General features: G+C 35.3%; 2 protein-coding genes across 2 annotated transcripts; one reads left to right on the forward strand and one right to left on the reverse strand.

Moving 5' to 3' along the window:
* Positions 1 to 2,204: 2,204 nt before the first annotated feature.
* On the reverse strand, positions 2,205 to 17,443 carry LOC128205831 (uncharacterized). Its single transcript, XM_052907834.1, has 7 exons — positions 17,390 to 17,443; positions 16,968 to 17,047; positions 15,344 to 15,684; positions 10,536 to 14,635; positions 10,051 to 10,179; positions 7,835 to 7,991; positions 2,205 to 5,942 (listed from the first exon to the last, which is right to left on the reverse strand). Exons 3-7 carry the CDS (start codon positions 15,673 to 15,675, stop codon positions 5,228 to 5,230), a joined length of 5,433 nt encoding a protein of 1,810 aa, XP_052763794.1. The 5' UTR covers positions 15,676 to 15,684; positions 16,968 to 17,047; positions 17,390 to 17,443; the 3' UTR covers positions 2,205 to 5,227.
* A 5-nt stretch (positions 17,444 to 17,448) lies between these two features.
* Positions 17,449 to 23,058, forward strand: LOC128205833 (kelch domain-containing protein 9-like). The gene is made up of 2 exons (XM_052907836.1): positions 17,449 to 17,513; positions 19,988 to 23,058. The coding sequence occupies exon 2, from the start codon at positions 20,018 to 20,020 to the stop codon at positions 21,008 to 21,010; it is 993 nt and encodes a 330-aa protein (XP_052763796.1). The 5' UTR covers positions 17,449 to 17,513; positions 19,988 to 20,017; the 3' UTR covers positions 21,011 to 23,058.
* Positions 23,059 to 23,803: the final 745 nt, after the last annotated feature.

The raw sequence follows: 23,803 nt of genomic DNA on the forward strand, positions 1-23,803 counted from the left end.
TTAAAGGCTGTACTTACATACATTCTGAAAGATTATCCGTCTGATCAAGCACAGGAACCAGCAAGAGGTACGGGGACAAGATTTGGGGTTTGATTGAATTTGTTATAGGCAGCAATACGGAGTTCAAAACTACACGTATCATGGCTTCATATTTTATATAAAGTAATTATTAATCCATATTCAGTGATTCCGAAGGACCTGAAAATAAATTACATAAAAAGCCTCACTGCAGATAAATAACTGGGCGAAATTTCAAGTTGTGTTAATGTCCCCTTTCTACTTGAACATGAATCTGACCAAGTCCTATGACGTGAGCAGGGTATTAGGACATACATGCGTTTTCAATGTACGAACAAACATTTGATTGGGTGTATTGTCCCAAGAACAAAGACAATGATAAATTTAACGGGAATATTCCATTCATTATAGGTGAATTTAATATAACTAACATTGTCATTCCATTCATTAGTCGCGCATCATTTTTTTGTTAAATGAATAAAACATTCATCTCTCAAATACTGATCAGTTCATAATGGAAAATTTTAGAAATATAAATGAACAGCAAAATCGATTCAGTTTTCTCTGTTCAATACCTTATTTCAAAATGTTTTGTTTAAGTTCTAGAACAAAAGGTTCAAACTGGCATTTGATCACAACATGATGGAACATAACCATTGAATGTTTAGGATTTTTTTTAATAGAATATGTAAAAGATAGGCAACGAAATACCTAGATACATTATATACCAGAGCGAAGCCAAGTATAACATCAGAAGTCAAACAGTTCCAAGTTTCTGTACATACAAGTTAACAAACCACTTTTTGACGTGACCTTGACCTCTGATCTGACATACCTGACCAATAGGTTACGTACATGTACTAGCAGTTCTTCACGTGTTTTGGTCACTAATGTAACTACTTGTTAAAGCCAACCAATCACTGGTAAAACATGTACCAACCTGAGGATCCTCCATCTGACCAACCTTTGGAAACCGTCTTCTTCAAAATGAAGTACCATGTATATATTTACATTTGTTTAGGCGATTGTAAAAAGAAAACAAGAAAATGATTGACAGAAGAACTTCAGACTGTGTCTGTTTTTCTATTTACAGTGACCTTGACCATAGGGACCCCAAACACAATCACATGAAATATATCCATAAACTGTTCCTTTATACCAAGTTTGGTATATATGTGACCTCTGACTAAAGTTATTCAGTTTAAACAATTCTTTTATTTCTAGTAACAGTGACCTTGATCCTAGGGACCCCAAACGCAATCTCATGAAAGGTCTCCATAAACTCTTCCTTTATACCAAGTTTGGTCAAGATATGTGGACCCTGGCTAAAGTTATACAGTTTCAACTGTTTTTCTATTTTTAGTAACAGTGACCTTGATCTTGACCCTATGGACCCCAAACCCAATCCCATGAAAGGTTTTCGTAAATTCTTCCTTTGTACCAAGTTGGGTCAAGAAATGTCAACCCTAACTAAAGTTATTCAGTTTCATTCGTTTTTCTATTTTTAGTAACAGTGACCTTGACACTAGTCCCCAAACGCAATCCCATGAAAAGTATCCATAAACTCTTTCTATAGACCAAGTTTGGTTAAGATATGTGGACCCTGACTTAAGTTATTCAGTTTCAACCGTGTTTCTTTTTTGGAAACAGTGACCTTGACCTTGACCCAGGGACCCCAAACGCAATCCTATGAGAGGTATCCATAAACTCTTCCTACAGACCATGTTTGGTCAAGATATGTCAAAGTTTACTGAAATTATTCAGTTTCATAGGTGAGTTTGACACTGCCCGGCCGCCCGCCCGAACAACGAGGTTCGTCATTCAAATAACCAGGTTTCACTATGTGAAAACCTGGTAAACTAGATGTTCATGATGTATATAGACGTCAAGGTTTATTTCAATGTTGCGCTCTATTAGCACGATACACTTGTATGTTGTCGATAACCCCTTTAACCATTCTTTTATTAATAGTTATTAATTAGTAACTATTTAAAATGTAAATATATTCCATTTGTATACTGTCTTGCTATAGAGCTAGCTTCTATAGAGACATTGTAGAGTGTCCGCCTGCAGAGTGAGAGGTCGTGGGTTTGAATCCCGACAGGTGCACATAGCAATTTGTGCAATCTATTACACATACATGAATCCAGTTCAACATTTTCAATTCACACATTCCACCAACATTTTATTTTGCAAGAAAATGTTCACTTAGTGAAGGGTCATAACTCTAGTTTAAGTTAAACACATACATTTAGCAGACTGTCTATGCATAACCAAACATAAAAACATAGAAGCAGATACTGATTCCTAAAATGGTTATAAGAATTCAAATGTTGTATTTTTAAAGAAAAAGGTTTATTAACAAGAACAATATTCTAGTATTTCATCGTGTTGGGGGTAAATCTCTAACAAAGGAACTGACTAGGCAAACAAAATATAGAAAATACCATGCAACGTAAATACATGTAATTTCTATCATATACATCTTGGAAGTAAATAGAGGTTGTAATGTATATTGACTAAAAAGACAAAAAATAAAACTAGTTGTCAAACAGTCAGTCTGAGAGAATGCAGCCCTAAGATGATCGATGAATACCAGCCTAGAACTTGTTTCTGGTAAAGTTTCTAACACTACAGAATTGGCATATGATATGGGGCCCATATTCACTAATGCTTTAGTCTGAGGATTGCAAATAATCAAATATTCCATAATATCTTTATTATTGTTCATTTTGACAAAAGTCGTGAAAAGATGTGTAAAAATCTTTCAAAAATTTTACCATCAGCGCAATTTCACAATGAAGTCTTGAGTTTGCAGTTTGGCCCTTGAGTTTAACTCATATTGTTGCCATTCAAGGACGTAATGTTGAGTTTGTATGCACTGTACATTTATTTGTTGATAATGTTGCAGACAGATGACAATGACACCACAGTGTCTTGATGACAAAGGCTCATTCAAGTCACAAAAAATAATTTCAACTAGCCATAATTATATCTTATACATACTTGAACATGTATATCATCAATATAATACATTGTATGTTCAAGTATGTATAAAATATAATTTTGGCTACCAGTAATTGAAATTATTTATTGTGACTTTAATGAGCCTTTGTCATCAAGCCACTGTGAATGACACTGGAAGTTATATGACAATACATGTACACATTTCTTGATAATTGTTTGTTTCAGGGCAAGGTGGTAATATATTTCACAGAGTGAGCAACAAAATATTTATTTATGAGTGGAGTAGCAATGAGTTGAGTATTCACTTTTGGTGTTCATGAGGCGAAATATATTGCTATCTTACACTGAAACAAACAATTTCTCTTTTTATTATGTGCCTTAAATTAGAAGTCAAGTTATTTAATTACACTTTTTTTAGAAAAAATGCGCCAATTTGTATGCCCAATGTCATTTCGGACATGATGTTGGTGAAATGGTGTCCAAGCCCTATGCACTCTCAAGTTTGATTTGGAACCAAGAGCTGGCTTAAATTTCAAAACAGTGAAAATTATCAAATTGATACTTTCATTGTTTGAAACAGTTAGTTGTCAATTTTATTTCACTCATAAATCTCTATAAACCACTGGACAGCATATAATCAATAGTTCCTTTTCTATATTCTATAAGAAGGCTCAATGAATACTTTTCTGTTGCAGGCTGACGAAAAATAGGATAAGAAGGTAGCGAAAACATTTCATTTTGGAAAATTATCATATTTTACACAAAGTTAGTATGGATATAGATATATTGCTTAGGCCTAAAAAAAAATACATTTGGTTCGGGTTACCCGACCCTACCTACGGAATAGGCGCCGACCCTAACGCTTTTATAGTCAGTTTGAAAAAAAAAATGTAAAACTAAAAAAAAAAAAAAATTCTTTTTTTTTTTTGCTTTTCAATATGTAGTTTAAAACCTTAATTGCTTATATAGAAGATAACTTGAACACCATTCTCCAATGATGAAAATGACATTCTTATATAAAGCCTTATAAAAAAAAAAAAAAAAAAAAAAAGCCTATCTATTTTTGAAAAGGATGTAACCCTAACCAAACAATTTTTTTTTTAGGCCTTACATAAATGCACGTTCTGGTATTAATGTTGCCAAGAAAGTAACACAATACATCTCAACTGTATCTTGTACAAATGGTAGCAACACAATGTTATAGATAAAAAAACAAAAAGTCATTACTTATCAATAGGGTCGGTCCAGGTAGCCAGAACCACAGCAATATTTTGTTGGGTCATATAACAATTCTTAATGAAAATCATCGTTAATGAAAATCTATACATAAACAGTCAAAATAATTCATTGAAAGCTACTGTATTATGTTGTAATCAGGTTAATACATGGAATTAAATGAAGATTACGGAGCGACATGACTAAATGTTGCATGTTTACTGCTACTGAAAACCTAGGTAATTACTACTACTAGCACAGCAAGGTAAAGCACAATACATGTAGCATAATATTGTTTTTATAAGATTGTACATGAGTTGCCATATGACACATACATTTATGAAAGAAGTTCAGAAAAAGTATTTTTCATCTATAATGTGGCATAGTCGAAAGAAAGCAAGATTCTTTTTTATTGTGGGACACATTTGTTGTCAAAATTGATTTTGTTTTTTATATGTTCAATACAAGGTTTGACCCTAAATCAGTACGGCAAAATGATGTCAACCTCATGTAATAAAAGGAAATAATAAAGAAATCATACAAGCAATTTCATTCATTCTGTTAGCAAAATGAAAAAAGATAAAAATAAAAAGAATACTTAAATAATGATTTATGTGAAGGAAATGTCTCTGAATCTTGACTTTTTAATGTGTTTTTTACAAAATGTACAACATGATGCAGGACTATTTCACTGTTTGTCTGATAACAAAACCATGCAGGCATTTATCTAGGCATTTGAGGAAGTTATATTACCCTAAAAATTGGGTATTTTTATTGCTTAAATCTTTGAATTTGGACTGAAAACTCCAAGAGTAACTTGTAGAAATTGGTTACAGGGAAATCAGCTGGATTTTAACAAATTTGGCTGTGGGAATGAGTCTGAATATCTGACTTGGTGAAGGCCTAGAAAAAGGCGAGACACATATTTAATTCCATGGCTACTTCCATTACACACTGCATATCTTTTCACTTTAGCACATGTATACATGTGTAAGACATTGCACAATAAACATTACTTACAATAACATCAGTCTACTTTTAAAGCTTTAGTTAAATTCATTCTTGCTTTAGTTAGAGGGTCCGTGTTTCTTTCCCTAGAAACCAATTCAGTGTCAACACCCATAGTTGATTTCTTGTCATCAGAATCAATCTTTTCCTTAGCACATACTACAGACTTTTGGGTCTTCTTTTGAGTTGGTGACTTGAAGCTTGAACCTTTAACATTCAACACTGGTTTGGGTTTCTGATAAATATCTGTCCCACTCTCTGTACGCTTTTTCGTATTCCTTAACGACTTGGTCCGCTTTCTTGACCTGATTTTATTTCCGGCTAGTTTCAAATCCACTACAAGTTTATTAAAATTCCTCCCTGTTAGGGCTTCCTCATGAACATTTTCGGTGTGCCGTGCGATTCTTGATTTATCATAACAAGTAAAGGAGCACTGTTTACATTTGTACCTCTTCCAGCCAAGGTGTGAAATAATGTGCCGCCGCAGATTTGTCAAGTTTGTACATGGACAGTCACACTGTTTACATTTCATGCTCGTTTCATCCACAAGTTTCTCAATCTCAACAAAACTGTGGCACACCAGGCGAGTGGGGTTTTCAGAGTCGCGCACATATTCCCGCCGGAAACTAGGGGAATTACCAGCTCGTGCAGGCTCTGGGGGCTGTCCCGTGTACACATGCTCAGTACTTTGACCTGCTTTCTTGTACACCCAGATCTCCTCGAAGTGGGAAAACCTGAAACATCAGGGGCTTAATAAATATGTATCTTTGGGTAAAAAAGAGCCAAACTGGGTGACATTGGTTTAGTGGTACAAGTATCACCTCTCACACTAGAGGTTGTTGGTTCAGCCAAACCACGAGAACATTCACTTGGCCTACCAAACAGGACACTGATACTGGTGTAACCAAGGAAAATGACTAAAGAGGGAATCAAATAAGCTTAGACATAACCCAGCTGATTTATATTTTTTAAAGAAGATGTAGATGTCAAATTATGTCTGTTATTTCTTAGCTGACTATGGGCATTATTCAATAATTATTTAAGCCAGCATGATGGCCCATTGGGGCTTGCTATGCATATGCAAACTGCCATGCCTTGTGTGCAGTTTCTCATGTGAACATCTTTAAGATTTTTTTCAAGTTATGACTAAAGGTAAAAGCTGCACATAGCAAGTCAACTAACAACGCCATCCAGATTAATGAAAATACCTAGACCATTTTTCAAAAGAAAGCTAAAAATTACCTACACAAACTTTAACTAATTAAGTGAATGGAATATAATTGTGTTTTACATGTTTTCAGTGCCCATGGTCAAACTCTTTTTCTTTTTTTTCTCTTAAAATCTCTTAAAATGACATCAAGATGAAAGTTTTGTGTACCAGGTAATTACAATTTGTCTCCAAAAAACTTCCTGAACATTTTGGGGTAGTTATTTCAAAATCCTTCTAACGGTTCAAGCGGTATGGTGCAGACATGAAAATACAGTCATATGACCTTCGACCTCTAAGTGTGACCTTGACTTGAGCTGCTTGTAACAGGCTCTGCACATCTCCTCAATATGGTGAACATTTGTGGCGAGCAATTTCAAAATCCATGGGTTCAAGAGATATGGGGCAGGCACAAATTGTAGTCATATTAATTGCATATGAGCTTTGATTTCTTTCTACATGTGACCTTGATTTTGAACTAGCTGGTTGAAACATGAGCTCTGCACATCGTCTTAACATGGTGAAAATGTGTGGGTAGTTATTTAAAAATCCTTGAGGGGGTTCAAGACATAAAGCTGGCACGGAAAATAGTCATATTATAGTCATATGACCTTTGACTTCAAAGTGTGACCTTGAACCTAGCTAATTGTAACATGTACTCTTCACATTGTATATGGTGAACATTTGTGGTGAAATATTTCAAAATACTTCACAATGTTCAAGAGATATGGAGCGACACAAATTATAGTCATTTGACTTTTGACCTCTAAGTGTGAATTTGACCTTGAAGTGAGCTGGCTGTAAAATGCACTCTGCATACAGTCTGAATATGGAGAACATTTGTGGCCAGTTACTTCAAAATCCTTCAAGCGGTTCAAGATACATTATATGAAGCAGACATGTATTGTCATGGACAGACAGACGGACAGATAAATCGAGCAAAAACAATGTGTCTCCCCATGTATGGGAGGACAGACATAATTATAAGCAATGGTAGGTGTTATATTGAAGTTAATTTCGCACTTCATTTTAAAAATATACTTTCATAGTAACGTCATGTGTGTGACGACAAATGTAGTATTCAAAATGCACTATACATGGTCACACTTGTAAACACGTATCTTTTGCAATATAAGTGATATGATGAATTTTTCAGTATTACTTCCTGAAATGTCATTTTATTCCAATACCTTAAATAATACAAGCGAATGCATGTCTGCAGGCCCAAAATCCTACGCGACGGCTCATTTTTTATACTTTCTGTTTCATATAAGGGCATTATTTGTGAACAATGAAAGTGTGCTTTCACATCTTCAAGTGCTGGTTATAATTGCCAACCTAGTTTTTGGGACTATCAAAGCTATTTAATTAAATCCTAGATCACTTTCTTTTCAATTATAAATCACAATTATAGCAAACCTCTCCTTAGCACTCTTTCTGACTGGTCGACCTGACCTTTCTTCTGGCTTCTGATTGGCTGCAGGTTTAACTTTGACCTCTGTCTCCTCATCTGAATGATTAAGGTCACTGGATATGTCAATGACACCAAGATCACTCAAGTCTCCCTCAAGGTCAACTGTAAAACATAACATAACACACCATAACATAACAAATAATACCATACCATACTGTACAGTACCATACCATACCATACAATACCAGACTGTACCACACCGTACCGTACCATATCATACCATACCATATTGTACCATACAAAATTGTACTGTACAGTACCATACCATACCGTACCATACCATACCATACCTTACAGTACTGTACCGTACCATACCATACCATACCATACAATACCATATTGTACTGTTGCGCACCATACAGTACGGTACTGTATCACACCATACCATACCATACATAGAACTGAACAGAAGATTTATTTACCAGAAGATCATAGACCCATATGCAGTGTGTGTATACCACGTGATAAATTGCGTCATAAATGCTATGTCGGAAGGCAATATTTTGAGTTGAAAAAATACTAAGATAACTTCACTATATCTTCACCATTTTAAATGAAACATACCGCAGTCTACGCTGCTTAAGGAGCCCTGCCTTTGGTCTTTTACCAGAGTTTGATTGAGGGTTTAGTTTCCTAAAACACTTCGACAAACCTTTTCACAATACGGTCGTCTGATGGAGTACTGTCAAAACATTATTTTTGAAAACAGATTTGTCGAAGTGTTTGATGAAATGACCTTATCAAATTTCGGTAATAAAATAAATGCGGGGCTCTTTAAGCGGCATAGACTGCGCTTTGTTTTATTTAAAATGGTGCTGTAATAGAAAAGTTCTCTTTCATTTACGTCATCATTTTAAGCAAAATGTTGCCTTCCGACGTAGCATTTATGACGTCATTTATCAGTATACACACACTGATATGGCTGAATATCATACAAAATGGCGATAAATGTGAATAAATGATACTCAAGTTAATTTTTTTTCAGTACCAAACATTTAACAGTATTACATTTTCTGGAATTTGAAATGTATTGAATATGAGACAAAGTGGATGTGAATGTCCCTAGAAAGGAATAAACAGATATATCATTAATCTTAAGGAATAATTTCCCTGCAAATTCATTTTGTGACAATTTTTATTTCATCAATTATGTCTAAAAAGTAAAAATGATATTTTCATGAAAAGACATCACTGCAATAACTTTATCATAGCGCAAAATGTGAGTGTTACTCACACAAGTTTTTTTTGTCGATGTGCAACTCTTTCTAGGGTTGGTCAAATGACAACCTCTTGAGGTAGAGAAAAGGTGAAAATATACCGAGCATACAAAATTATTTATTTAATTTATACAGTTGCTGCAACTTCCTCCTGACATGATATGAAATAGGGGTTGTTGTGAATGTTCTTGTGAAGCCAACATTTTTTACAGAAGCTTATATTGTATTTTCATTAAAATGTAATTTAATACATTTGTACACAAAAATATTAGCCTGTGTGATGATTTCATTACTTGCTGGTGTGGCTGAAATAGCTAGTTGGGAATTTAAAACTCTATTTTTTTAAAAAACAAGACAGTAAAACATTTTGATTTTTATGGCATGATGTTCCTAAAAGAATAAAGTTATTTTTTTCAAAAAGAAAGGGTCATGAATATTTCAAAAACTTGTTAATTTTGCTTTAAAACATAGATATTCCAATTTTTACACGGTCAAAACAGTATGTTAAATTGTAACACCATATGGGTTTTTCAGTGCAGTCTGATTACCGTATATTTGTTGATAATGTGATCAATGATGTATTATGTCTGATTACCGTATATTTGTTGATAATGTGATCAATGATGTATTCTTTCTAAAGCAAATACATTTCCCGTTACTCTGATACCAAATTATTACCAAGAATGTGAAAAATAAAATAAATTGGTGTAGATAACTATGTCCAAGTCACAAGTATTACAAGCAACAAATCATCACAGAGTTGAAATATTAACCACAAAACTTTCTGCAAAAAGCATACATTCCGTACATTTCAAATACTTGAAATGAAAGAAGTGTAGCAAAAAGTAAGAAAGAGTTCAGCTCCACCTCCATTTCACACACATGTTCCTAACTCACTACCGATGTTGCATCATCATCGTAAGAACTAACTGCGTACTCCTTACCTATGTGAGAGTTATCTCCCTCATCACGCTGCCCCTGCGCCTCAAGATGTGAGGTTAGCTCCGCCTCTGTTACACGTAGATCATCCTCGGAAAATCCACTAAAGTCACTACCGACCTCGCTATCATCATCTACAATGTACAGTTAGTGTTTTGTTTATTTCAATGTCAGTACCGTAATTACATATTGGCCTAAACATGAATATTTTAAACCTTCTTATGCTGCACATATCAAAAATCCAATTTTTCTTTTGTTTCCTAGATAAAAAAGAATCTAAAGCTCAGTACTCAGTCAGATATGAGTGCAGGTATTATTTAATTGTTCATTGCAGTCAAGTTTCAATCTGATTTAAAATGATAAATATTACAAGTTATAATTTTAACATTAGGGTCCTAACACAGCTTAGAAATCTTTGAAAGCAACTATTTAACGTGATTTGTTTGCTAATTTTACAAACTAACTATGGTTTTTTTTCTATCTAACAAACCTTCGCTAGATTGAGATAATGTTCCAGCAATACTGGCCAGGTCCTCCACATGTCTGAGTGATGATGGGCCAGGTCTTGGTTCTTCCTCTACGACCATCACGTCCATGCGTACCGACTTCTCCCCAGCAAGATCAGCCTTGACATCCGTGGATTCACCAGGCCCTGATTTAGCTCTTTCTGTACCCTGAAATCTTTCTGTTGTTTTGTTTGCTTTTTTCTGAAATATTGGCGATAATTCAATACCTGAAACTGACTTTTCTATTGCCCTTGTAAATATTGGAGAGTCTGGTGATGAAGGTTCCTTTTCCTCATAATGAATTGTCTTATCTGATTTCTTTTTTGCATTTTCAGTCATATTTGATTTCATTTCATTCCCCTCTGATTTCATATTTTCATTCACTGAATCATTGTTCTCATTTATTGCAGCAGTAGTTACCATACTTATATCAATCCTTGCTCTCTTTTTAGACACATTTTCAGAATTATTCCCTGCCTTTCGACTATCAACAGAACCTAGAGTCTCTTTAGGTGATAGGGATAATGTTCTTTTCTTTCCAGACATAGCCTGTTTTGCTGTGTAACATTTGGTTTTTATGTGACGGTCATAACTTTTTTTCTTCCAAAATCTTTCATGACATTTTGGACACTGCTTTAAACCAGTAGACAATGGATAAAATCCAAAACTTGCTGGTGCTTGTTTACATTTCACCATTTCTGGTTTCTTTCTAGGCGACAGATTTAACTTCTTACAAACTGTCGATGTCTCCTCCTTTTTCTGTTTATCTTGCTTACTTTTCTTTGTCACTTCCCATACAGATCTCTTTTCTAATTTTGACGGACTTAATTTCAACAGTTCAGAGTCAAAAAAGATACTTCCTGTTGACAATCTTGTCCTGTGTCTGTTTTCTAGTGTCTTATCTTCATTTTTATCTCTGAGTTCGTTAATTTCATTTTCAATCTCTATTTCTTTCACATCAGTCTCCCCTGCATGTTTTTCATCCTTAGAGTTATTTTTATCATCTACAGAACTCTCTGAGATGATTGAACTCTCTGAGATGATTTTCCCTGATTTACTATTTTTTATTTCAAACGTGTTTCTAACAGGACTGTCTCCTTTGTTACTTTGTATAAATGGTCTGGCAATTTTAGGCTTGTCAATTGAACTTCTTACACCTGACGCTAGCTTTCTACTTTCTCCTTGTTTTTGATCCCTTGATTCGCAGGAAGATCCAGAGCTACTGCGAACACATGAAAATCTTCCCTCCTTGCTTGGTACAAACACTGACCGTACCTTTTCCCTCGACTTTCTACCACCATCTGCATCACAGTCACTAGAAATTACCCCTTGATCATCCCCATAAACAGGAAAGGCATACACATTTTTGTCTACAAAACCTTCGGAATTCTGAAGAAGCTTTAGTTCCTTAGGATATTTTGGACTTTCTACACACCTGTCAGTAATTCTGTGTCGATCTACCGATGCATCCCGTGAAGTTGGCAAAGGTTCCTTGTTCATGTTTGTTTTGTCAATGGAGTAGTCACTTTGTCTGTCCCTGGAGGATTCTCGTGAGGAAATGTAGAAATTGTCCTCCACAAAGCCAGCAGAGTTTTCCAGCTTTTTCATTTCTCTGGAAAGTTTTGATTTAGGTCTCTCATGAGAGGATTCCCTTGAAGAGCTTCCATGGTCAGCCATCTGCTTTGCTTTACCACTATCACCTACTAGTTCTGACTTAACTTCTGAATCTCTAGGTTGTGAAGCATCAAAATTGTGTGCTTGCATTGCTTCAACATTCTTATCAACATACCCAGCAGAATTTTCTAGCCTTTTTAGCTCCTTTGAGAGCCTTTTTCTCTCTTCAGTCTCTCTATTAAGTTTTTCTGTCAGACTTTCATGCTTTCCTGAACCAGATTTGTAATACTTCTCTTCAACAAAGCCTGCTGAGTTTTGCAACCTCTTCTGTTCTAAGGAAAGGCGTTTTGCTGGCTGTTTGGACCTTTCTTCAGTACTTTCACTATAGCTTGTATCAACAGAACCTTCAGATTGTCCAGCTTCATAGTCACTGCCAGGCCTATCAGTTTTAGTTACACTTGGCTTTGCTTTTCTTCTCATTGGTTTGGATAAAGTTGAAACAGATAATGCATCTTTACTTTGTTTCTTAGTGAGGAAATTCTTAGCTCGCTTTTTCCTGTCCTTAGCAAACTTGGTCAGACTGGCTGACTCAACCAGTTCAGCCATCTCTTTAACAGTCATCTTAAACTTCCTGTTATAGCCATCTCCAGAGTTTGACTGAAGGGAAGGTGTAGGGGAAGAGGGAAGAGACCTTCTATGGCTCACAGGTGACATTTCAAGAACTTCAGATTCTATCAGAAGCTTTTCAGGAGTTCTCTCTCCTGCGCTTATTGACCTAAAATGTCGCTTAACACCAACTTCTGTGGTTCTAATATTTGAACCAGACTCACTTTGGCTAATGTTCCTCTTTCTTGCATTATGACCAATATTTGTTACTTTTTCAACAGATTTTGCCCTTTCCTGTTTTTCACCACTTCTGAGAAATTTCTTACTATTGTCATTGGTATCTTTACCTAGAGCCTCTCTTGTCAACTTAGTTTCAAGTTCCAGTATTTCAAGGCTCTGCCTCTTCAGTCCTACATTATGAACACCTGTACTTGCCATTATTGGTGTCTTTAGATCTGATTCATCCTTATGCATATCTTTTCCGTCCTTTAAGCCTGCTTCTCTGCTTAATCTCTCCCTAAGTTTTCTGATTTCATTGATATTCTTACTACCACAATTTCCATCATTAGTATCTAAATATTTCATAGCTTCATTGTCAGAGACTTTCTCATCACCATCATCATCATCATCATTATCATCATCATCTTGTCTTAATCTTGAAGGTCTTTCACTGTTCTTGATAGGTGAGGCTTCCTTGTCTTGTACTTCTTTGACTAAAGGTTTTGTAAGCCCTTCTAGGAGTTTTTTATTTTTTTCAGTTGATGCCTTTTGTGGTTCTTTGTCTTTACTATTCCCCTGTTCTACCACAGCCGTATCTGTCTTGTCACCTTGTGAATCACTTGTCCAGATTGCTTTAGCTCTGAGCTTCTCTTGAAGTTTTAACAATTCTGTATTCCGACTGCGCATTATGATCTTTCCTTTAGGTCCTACTACGATCAATTCTGGTGTTGGAGTTGTGACATCACTTCCTTTCTTCGGGCTCTTCTTTGGTGAGGGTGTTTTGTTACTAATTTCAGAGTTTTCTGAACTCGATCTTGAGCTGCTTGACTGTGAACTAGCACCTGATAGTTTATCTTTATCATCCTTCTTGGCAATACTTTTTTTACATGAGCTATAATGTCTAGAATAGGTTTTAGCTTTCCAGAACACTCTATCGCATTTATCACATTTTTTCACACCGGTGGAATAAGAGAAAAGTCGTGTTGACTGTTGGTCATTTGTTTTTTCTACAGAGTCTTGATCAGTCTCCATCTTCTCAGGACTCTTCTCTACAGTCTTGCTTTTATTAGAATGCTTATCATCTGCATTTGTAGCGGCTAATTCAGTTGCCCCGTTTTCATTTCTGTTGGATATTGGCTTCAACTTTGTTTTATTTTTGTCTTCAAGTTTCTTCACTTCAGACTCTGTCAGGTATTCAACAGATTTTCTAGGAGATGACTTTCGAGGTCTAGTCAATATCCCTTTTGATATGGGTCTGACTAGCAAACCAGCTGCCGGCTCATTGCATTTCTGTTTCGCAAGAGAAGCACAAAGATTAACAATTGATTTCTTTTCTCTACGAGCCTTAATTATTTCCATCTGTTTAGTCCTCTCTCGCTGCTTTTTCTCTCTATAAGCCCTCAAAATCTCTTCAGCATTATCTCCCTGGCTATTTTCCACCATTACAGCATTGCGATTGGTAGGAATAGAGGTCAAGGTCACAGTATTGGTGACTTTGGTGACTCGCTGTCTTTCCAAATCTTCAGCTGCTCGTGTATACATCTCGTAAGCAGAAGACTTGCCATCAAACATGTTACCAACCACTCTCTCAACGACAGAGCTGCTCGCATGCTGACCAGAGGGAGAAGATCTCGTATGGCTGGTCCTGAAATGTAATAAACGTTAATTTTTGCAGTTGCTTTTTGATGACAAAAATAGTCACAAAAATCAATTTCTTTGACATACTTGAACTTCTAAAGTGCTAATGAAATAGTGTGTCTTTGATCATATATTTACTTATGCTGATTTACTTTGTATCACTGTAGTCTTTGAGAAATATAAATAAGGTGTCGGTCTAGGTTTTGCATTTCAACATAGCACAACTCCAAAAAAACAACTACCAAAATATAGAGTGCTATAATAATAAATGACAAATAGCTATGACTTGAACATGTCTGGTAATCACAGAGAGGCCTAGATAATTAAAACACTTTCTGATCTGTGTACAATAACTTAATTAAGTATTATCATTTAATTTAAAAATAAGACGTTATTAGAATTTGTCACTTAATTTAACAACGCACCCCATTCCATTGAAATACAGTGATCCATATTGTTCTACTTACATTTATCAATTATGTATCAGCATATATATGCTGTGTGTGAGTCCTGCCTTTTACACACTGCAGTTGATATACTTTTTTACAATATATATAAAGTGGGAACATACTCAATACTACAATAGGACGCCCTCGGTGTATAAGCATTGATCCATCACAATCGCTGTGTATCAACAGACACAATATACATACAAAACTCAACGTCATACAGGACATAAGATAATCAGCCTATGATAGTATCTAGATATTTATACCCAGGATCCTCTGGCTGTACAATGACCGTCTCCATGTTTGATCGACCAGCCATCCATTCCCCCTGCCGCTTGTCCTCATGTGAGTCTGTACAGTACACTCGCTTGTGGGCGACAAAGTTTGGAAGACTGCGGAACATATTACGGCAAACACGACACTCCAGTATGAAGTCACACTCATCATGTAGCAGAGTGCGAGTCTCCTCAGATCCATAATGAACGCCATGTAAGATTTGTTCAAGCATTGAACGGTTCATTTGAATCGCCGTCCGTATTACAGAGAAGTCAATCTCTGCTGGGGACTCTGACCGTGAACTGTCCTGTTTTGAAGCCATGGTCAGTGCCTGTAAGAAACAGATTTTAGTGACAATCAAACAAAAGAACAATAGTTTAAATATTACAGGATTTATCAAATATGAGAGGATTTATTAATTTCATTCTCATAAAAACACACCATGTAAAGGCTTAAAAGACATTTGAAATAATACAGGCATGGTTAATACAGATAAGGTGCATACATGTTCTGAGATTTATCTCCAATACTATGCTGCTGTCAACCACTTCAACACCAGTTGAATATTTAGCCCATTTATGGTAAGATTCACTATATAAATGTTCTGACTGTTGATTTATTCTTACTGCTATCAAAATATGTTTTAGCCAATAAGAGTGATTGGTATCAAATATTAAATAAATGCTTAATAATTTACAGCAGCACAGTACCAGCTAAATATCAATTTCTAAAATAACCATTACTGTATCCGTTTAAATATTGTTTTAACAAATTAAACAACATCTAATAGGCAAACTTATAAACTTAATATAGATATAATATTAATACCTGTTAAACAATAGGTGGTGAGTTTTAGGGACAAGTTAAAAACATCTTAATATTAGCTCAATTTAAAATTTAGATATTTGAAAAAAAATGGAGTGACTTTTAATATATTAAGGAAGTTCGATGCTTTAGAAGTTTGAATTTCTCGCAAAATTCTTGTATAAACATGATACAACTGGCACTTTTCAACCAGTTTCTAGATCTAAGATTGTAATATTGCTGTCAGTGAATTCTTAGGTCGAAATGAACCATTTTGTCAAAGTCAAATTCTAAAGTTAATAATTGTTATTGATGCTGACTATTGATTTATAGCATTGGATTCTAATTCCGCCAATATGATCGTCCTAAATTTTTGGCACCAGGATACGCTGATATTGTTTCTAGATTAAACCTTTACCAGTCAATTGTAGCTACGCCCCAACTAGGTCCGGGAAAAGCTTGGCCCAAAACGCGGACAGTTCCCATTAAAAAACGGATATTTCCCTGCACAAAGCCATGGCCCATTCCCCGCTAACCCTATTTTCGGTGCTAAAACAAAACCACTGCATTCACTCAGCACATTGGGGCCACCTGGAAGGTAAAAACACGGCCGATTCCCCCCCCCCTATCCCCAGACCTGGGAGAGCCGTGGTAACAAGTGACTGGTGCATAACAAAGAAGCTTGGGTGGTTATTCGCTTCAGATACAGCGACATTCACTTTCCTTCTGATGGTACAATTAATACACATAAATGTAGTTTTGTTGACTGGCGGATAGGTATGTTTGAATGAAATTTGGTCCTGGTCATACCTTCAAGTTGAAGCCTGGTGCACCTCAAGTGTTATCTCAACTCATGTGTACAGTATATTGACCTGGAAGGGGAAACAGTCCTGAAAACCAAAACACATGGATATTAATATTGATATTGAATATCTTTTATGTACATTAGACTTCATGTATAAAACTGAAGCAGGCTACCATATTTTTTTGTGAACGACAACAGGAAATAACAAGAAGTTAGAAAAAACAAACACCCTGGTCTAAACATTTTACAGGGTTTCATTATGGCGACCCAGCATAAAACTCGTGTGCAATTTTGGTCACAAGTTTGATTAATTCCTACAGTAAAACGAATGGTTCATACATTGACTTTGATCTTAACAACTAGATTAGTGCATAATGCAATGATAAGATTTAATAATCATAAACTACAAATAAGAATAAATATGTACTTGGGAGTTTTCTAGGTTTTACAGGGCGAGTATCGGAGCAACTTTCCTTTTTTGAGCGGTGCATTGTGGGTAGGGCGGAAGTTGGTGCTCGTGAGAAAAATGGCTGCCACCCAGTGTTTCCAATGTAAACAATATTTTCATTTCCTTGTTTTGTTGTTGTTTATTTCATGTTTTATAGTATTTTATGAATGTAATTCGTATTGACTGATATTCATGAAATATCAAAACAAAAGTATATTTTAAGTTTCAATGATGTACAGAAATTGGTGAAAATATTTAAGTTAAAACATTTTTTTCACCCTCCTAACAAATTGGTGATTGAACTGCTGCGTTACTGGTCAGTGGTCTGCAATTTGAAACTATCTTTTTACTCTCTTTGCTTGGGCAGTGATGTCTCAGTTGGCATTAACATGTCTCGTGGGCTCTGCTCCAAGTGAATGGCAGACGATATGGCCTATTAATTACTGATAGTGAAATGGCCAAGATTGTCAGACCGTACTCTGAAACAGCCATGAGTGTACAGGTAGGCGTGGTTGATGGACAATTCGAAAAAGTTTGATTGCAAAACAGCGAAAAAGATTTTGTATTTATATCCAAACTGATAAAGTTCAAAGGCAGTGACAGTTAACACTTAAAAGCAGCAAATATGAAGAGAAAGTGAAAGTAATCATTTCGCAAGAATAATTATATATTTTAAATATAAAATAAAGCAATCCCTCATTTAGTGCGCTTATTTTTTCTTTCTCCATTTAAAATTTGATTAGATTTCAATTGGACCCAGGTTTTATATAATGTCCATGTGATCACACTCATCAAAATAACTCACTTGCATGCACAGGATAAGTTACATGTAAATTACAGTTGGGCAAGTCAGAATTATATTGTATGCCTGAGTGGCTAAGTTGTGTTTAAGTTGTGGTTTGGCTAGCTTTTTCATGAAACTATGTAGAAAGGGCGATTTCAAAAGAGTAGAGGCCGCCACCAGTAAGTCAATTTCAAAAGGCACATAACATGAAATAAAAAGTTGATGATAAAAAAATTAAACTTTTTGATGAGAGTGATGATGATGAGAATTATGCTGACATTGTGTACTCATTCAGAGAATAACTGTCTTTTAGAGAAAATAAAAGAAAACACACTGATTTTTTGTTTAATTTTATTTGCAGAAGTTGAAATGGTTTCAGACACGTTCATTTTGATAGCAGCTTGCCCCACTAGGCAAGCTCAGCCAAAAATATTTTTTTGATACTGTGATTAAAGCCATTGATAGTATGCATCTAGGTGCTTGTGGACATTACCTTATCAAAAAATAACGAAAGAAATCCAGGCTACATAAGACTCAATAAGGTCCACCAGATCTGGACTGTGTGCTCTAAACGATCTTGGCTGTTTCAGATTAACTGATCATAGTAATATCAGATAGATCTGCTAATCTGTGCAGTATTGTCCGCCAAATCTGGGCCATATTTTCTTTGAATCTGAGCCATATTGTCCACCAGCCTGGGCGGTATGGGTTGCCGATTAAAGCCATATTGATTTGAGCCATAACATCTTTCAATCGGGGTGGTTTTATCAGCCAATCTGAGCATTATTATAAGTGCTTTAACTATCAGTGATGGGTTGTATCCTTCTTATACTGTCCAAGATTCATAGACTCCCTTTTGATTATAATTCTTATAGGGAATCATAAGGGCTAGTGTAAGGTAAGACAAATCCATTTTGAAACGGTTTGTGTTTGAATTAGCAATACACATTCGTTTTTGAACATTCTGTCATGTATTGGTATTTGAATTAAATATTCCCATATATATGAAGACCCATGAATACCCAACCTTATATATTAGGTTTTCATAGCTGTTTTTGTAATTTGTAATACTTTGTTTCATAATTTTTAAATTAATTTAAAGTCTATTCCTTAAATTTCCCTGTCAACATAAGTAAATAACAAAAAAAATAACAAAAAAAACACTGACATTGTATGCGTATGCTGGAATCATGTATTTTTTATACAAGAACTTTATCCTCTACAGTAACTTGAACCAATTATGGTTTTCGACATTGGGAAACTGCTTATTTATTTGCATACTTTTTGCTTGTACCATATACTCATATATTTTTTATTATCACAGTTGGGTTTTTTCCAACCATTTGGGAATGGGTCCACAACTTATTTGGGAATTCCAATTTTGATAAGATATGAACAAGGAGGCTTTAAATGATAGAAAGAAAAGATGAAAGAATGTGAAAAAGTTTGTTTCTTATAAATACATCAACTCTTTTGAACAAAAATTGTTTGGATCTTCAATTGTTTATAAAATGTAAAACATATTTTGTTTTATTTATATTAGTTTTTTGGATATAAAATAAAGGCTTTTCAAAAGAAAACGTAACAGAGTAAGGCGCGGATGTAGACTTTGGATACTGTAAATGTGTTGTTAGTGATGTTCTGATTGATATTTATTTGGTTTTGTAAAAATATTTCATAAATAAACTGATAAATTTCGGATTTCGTAACATGCAAAAAAACATGTCATACACAGAAGAAATATTGCAATATTGTGTTACAACACATTTACTGTATTTAATTTCTATTTCCAGTACCATACAGTTGATATCACCTTGTACCATATGGCAGGTGACCAAGGGAATAGTTCCCTGCCTTTGGATTGGGAGATCCTTTTACCTGCAGGACCAGCCCTTGCTAACCATGCAGGCTGCATTATTAACAACACATTCTACATCCATGGTGGGATCACTCAACACCGAAGCATCTTTCCTTCAAACAAATTCTTCCGATTAAACCTGAGCACAATGATTTGGAATGAAGTTCGTGTGCCGGGCTCACCCCAGCTTAGCCACCATGCATGTGTTCCTTTAGATGACAGATATATGGTATTGATTGGAGGCTGGGATGGACAGAAGAGGGGGTCTAGTGTGTTTATATTTGATACTGTGGACCAGAATTGGTTATATCCGACTGATTCTGGTTTTGCTGAAGGAGCTGGGTTGAGTTCACATGCCAGTACATTACTTGGTAGCGGGGACATTCTAGTTGTGGGGAGGGAAGGTTGTCTACGCACAGTGGAGAAACACGGGAATGCATACATTCTCACCCCAGACTTGGATAAGATGGAATTTACCTACACAAAGATTGCGGATGACAGTATATCAAGGTCCGGACATACAGTTAATGTTGTTGGAAACTGTGTGTATATTCTTGGGGGGCGTGAAGATGACTTCATTGAATCTCATAAAGGTTTTTCATCAGCAGAACCCATCGGGGAACTTAACTCAAAATTTATGAATGTTCTGCAGCCACAATACTTACCACCTTTGTTAAGGCTTCCTAAAGGTAGAAGAAATCATGTCTCCATTGTTGGAAAAGGCTGTATTCTGACTCACGGTGGTGAAACATTTGACGGAAGATCAAGGACTGCAGTTGGTGACATGATTCTTATGACAGTTAAGCCGGAGGTTACATTTTACAATGTTGGGACAAGTACTGTTACGAGGGCCTCCCACGTTTGTGTGAACACTGGAGACAGAGTGATTTTTCATGGAGGGATCGGCTGGAAAAATGTGGTCTATGGAGATTGCTATGAGCTTAAAACACAACTGTAAAGCCTTTCTTAAAAAAAAATCTCATTTTGCATTTACCCGGTAAAGATTTTGTAGCGGGTCTGGAAGATTCTGAAACATCAAAATCAAATTGAATTGAATTCATCAAAACACTAAACAAGATAACACATTTAACACATTTTCCTTAGTCTAGAATTCATATAACATTCAAGTTAGGACATTTTCAGTAAGTAAGTCCAGCCTCAGTACGCAAATGATCATTTTCGAATGGACTTATGGTAATCAGTAATGTGTATGAAATTCTGTTTTTAAGCTTTGTAATCGAAAAATAATCTGTTTTATTCTGGTTGCTTAGATTCTTTTTTTATGAAGTATCAGAGTTTTAGCTTGTTTTATAATACTTTGTGTGGGAACAGGGCTTCTGAGTTTTTACATGTATGTAGCAAAATTACATTTTGATCCTGTTTAGGTTTTACATAATTTTCCTACAGCAATTTTTATATTGCCTTATATTGCTGTAGTTATACCGGATTTATTTATTATAAATGATTACATATGTATGTATGTATGTGATAACTATTTGTACATTGTTTTGTTAAAATTTTAATAAGAAAGGCGTGAAGAGAAATGCTTTTATTCTGCAAATGTTTTTTAATATTCTTAAAATGTTTTGTAAGTATTATATACTCATAATGTTGTGTAAGTATTTAACGTTTTACAATCATGAACAACGTAAGACGATACTAATCACAAAATTAGAAATTTGAAGAGGATCAATAGGATATCATTTTCACTGTTAAAACTGCCAAATAAATGTGTTCATTAATTGCTTTCTACCGTCAATTAATGCCAATACATGTATTTAAGTATCTTTTTTCTAACCTTCACTTAAAAATTTGTTTCAAAAATGCAAAATTTTGTTTCATTACATATTGTAAAAATGTAGATGGACTGCTTTAATATATCCAGACAGGGGGATGGGTGGTCCTCCAATATTTGTTACTGACCAATAGATTTTGGTAGCATTGATGGATATTGATGAAACTTAGTGTGCAGGTAGCTTATATGAAGAGCTAGCTTCGGATTGCTTTTGAGGGGACTGGGGTCAAGGTCAAGGTTATTATAGGTAAAGAAAAATGGTTTCAACCAATAACTTGTGTAGGTAGCTTATGGGAAGAGCTAGCATGGGATTGCTTTTTAGGTTGGTGGAGTCAAGGCTAATGTTCAGGTTAAGGTTTTTAAAGTAGAAAAATGGTTTCCAACCAATAACTTTAGATAGGATAGATGGATAGTGAATAAACTTGTTGTCTAGTTAGCCTATGTGAAGAGCTAGCATGGAATTGCTTTTGAGGGGTGGGGGGTCAAGGCCACTGTTGCTCAAAACAGAAAAATGGTTTCAGCCGAATAGCTTTAGTTAGGATTGATGGGAAATGATGAAACTTGGTCTGTATGAAGCTTATGTGAATAGCTTGCTTGGGATTGCTTTCTAGGGGAGTAGGGTAAAGGTCAAGGTCATTTTCAGCTGTGTCTCTTTCATAATAGTAAAAAGAAAGGCTACTGCTTTTTTCTAACTCATTGATGAAATCGAAAGGCTATAATTTCTAATTACCCATATGAAAAACATGCTTTTGTCGCATTTCGGAAATTCTAGTTATTATTGGTATGCAGACACTAAGATATTGCTTGATTTTAAGTCATTAACATGAAATCTGCTTAACATGTTACACTGCTAGTGTGTATATGTGCAGGAAGTTCCATTACTCTGGATTAAATGTTATGTTTTTTATGTCCCTTGATTGAGTAAGAAAAAAACAACAGACAAGTGTAGCGTCTGCTATTGGTGCTCATTTTATATTTTTGTCACTGGTTGTTAAATGGTTTAACTTGACTTTTAAACCTTTCTCTAATTTCATGTTTTTCAGATTTTTGTCCTTTGTTTATTTTGCCAATTTAGATTGTAACATTTGCCAGTCTTTTTTTTGCTTTTGTAACAATTAGATGTTATCTTTTTGGAATATTTACATTAACAGTTTGCCAATTATTTATGTAAACTTGTTGTAGAATTTCTTAATAAAAGATACATTACTGTTTCTCTTATAAATATTTATATCCCATGATAGCCAATACACACTTTGATAAGAAAGACATGGTAGAAGTGGTCATGGTCGCTATAGGTTACTGAAGAATTACATGGTAATGGTCATGGATGCTATTGCCTTACCGAAGAGCAACATGGTAGCAGTCATGGTCGCTATTGCCTTACTGAAGAGTAACATGGTAGCAATCATGGTCGCTATTGCGTTACTGAAGAATTACATGGTAACGGTCATGGATGCTATTGCCTTACTGAAGAGCAACATGGTAGCGGTCATGGTCGCTATTGCCTTACTGAAAAGTAACATGGTAGCAGTCATGGTTGCTATTGCCTTACTGAAGAATAACATGGTAAAAGTCATGGTTGCTATTGCTTTTCTGTAGACTTACATGGTAGCGGCCATGGTCGCTATTGCCTTACTAAAGAGTAACATGGTAGCAGTCATGGTTGCTATTGCCTTACTGAAGAATTACATGGTAAAATTCATAGTTGCTATTGCTATACTGAAGAATTACATGGTAAAAGTCATGGTTGCTATTGCTATACTGAAGAATTACATGGTAAAAGTCATGGTTGCTATTGCCTTACTGAAGAATTACATGGTAAAAGTCATGGTTGCTATTGTCTTACTGAAGAATTACATGGTAAAAGTCATGGTTGCTATTGCCTTACTGAAGAATTACATGGTAAAAGTCATGGTTGCTATTGCTTAACTGAAGAATTACATGATAGCAGTCATG

This window comes from Mya arenaria, chromosome 10 (assembly GCF_026914265.1).
Source record: "Mya arenaria isolate MELC-2E11 chromosome 10, ASM2691426v1".
Lineage (NCBI taxonomy): Eukaryota > Metazoa > Mollusca > Bivalvia > Myida > Myidae > Mya > Mya arenaria.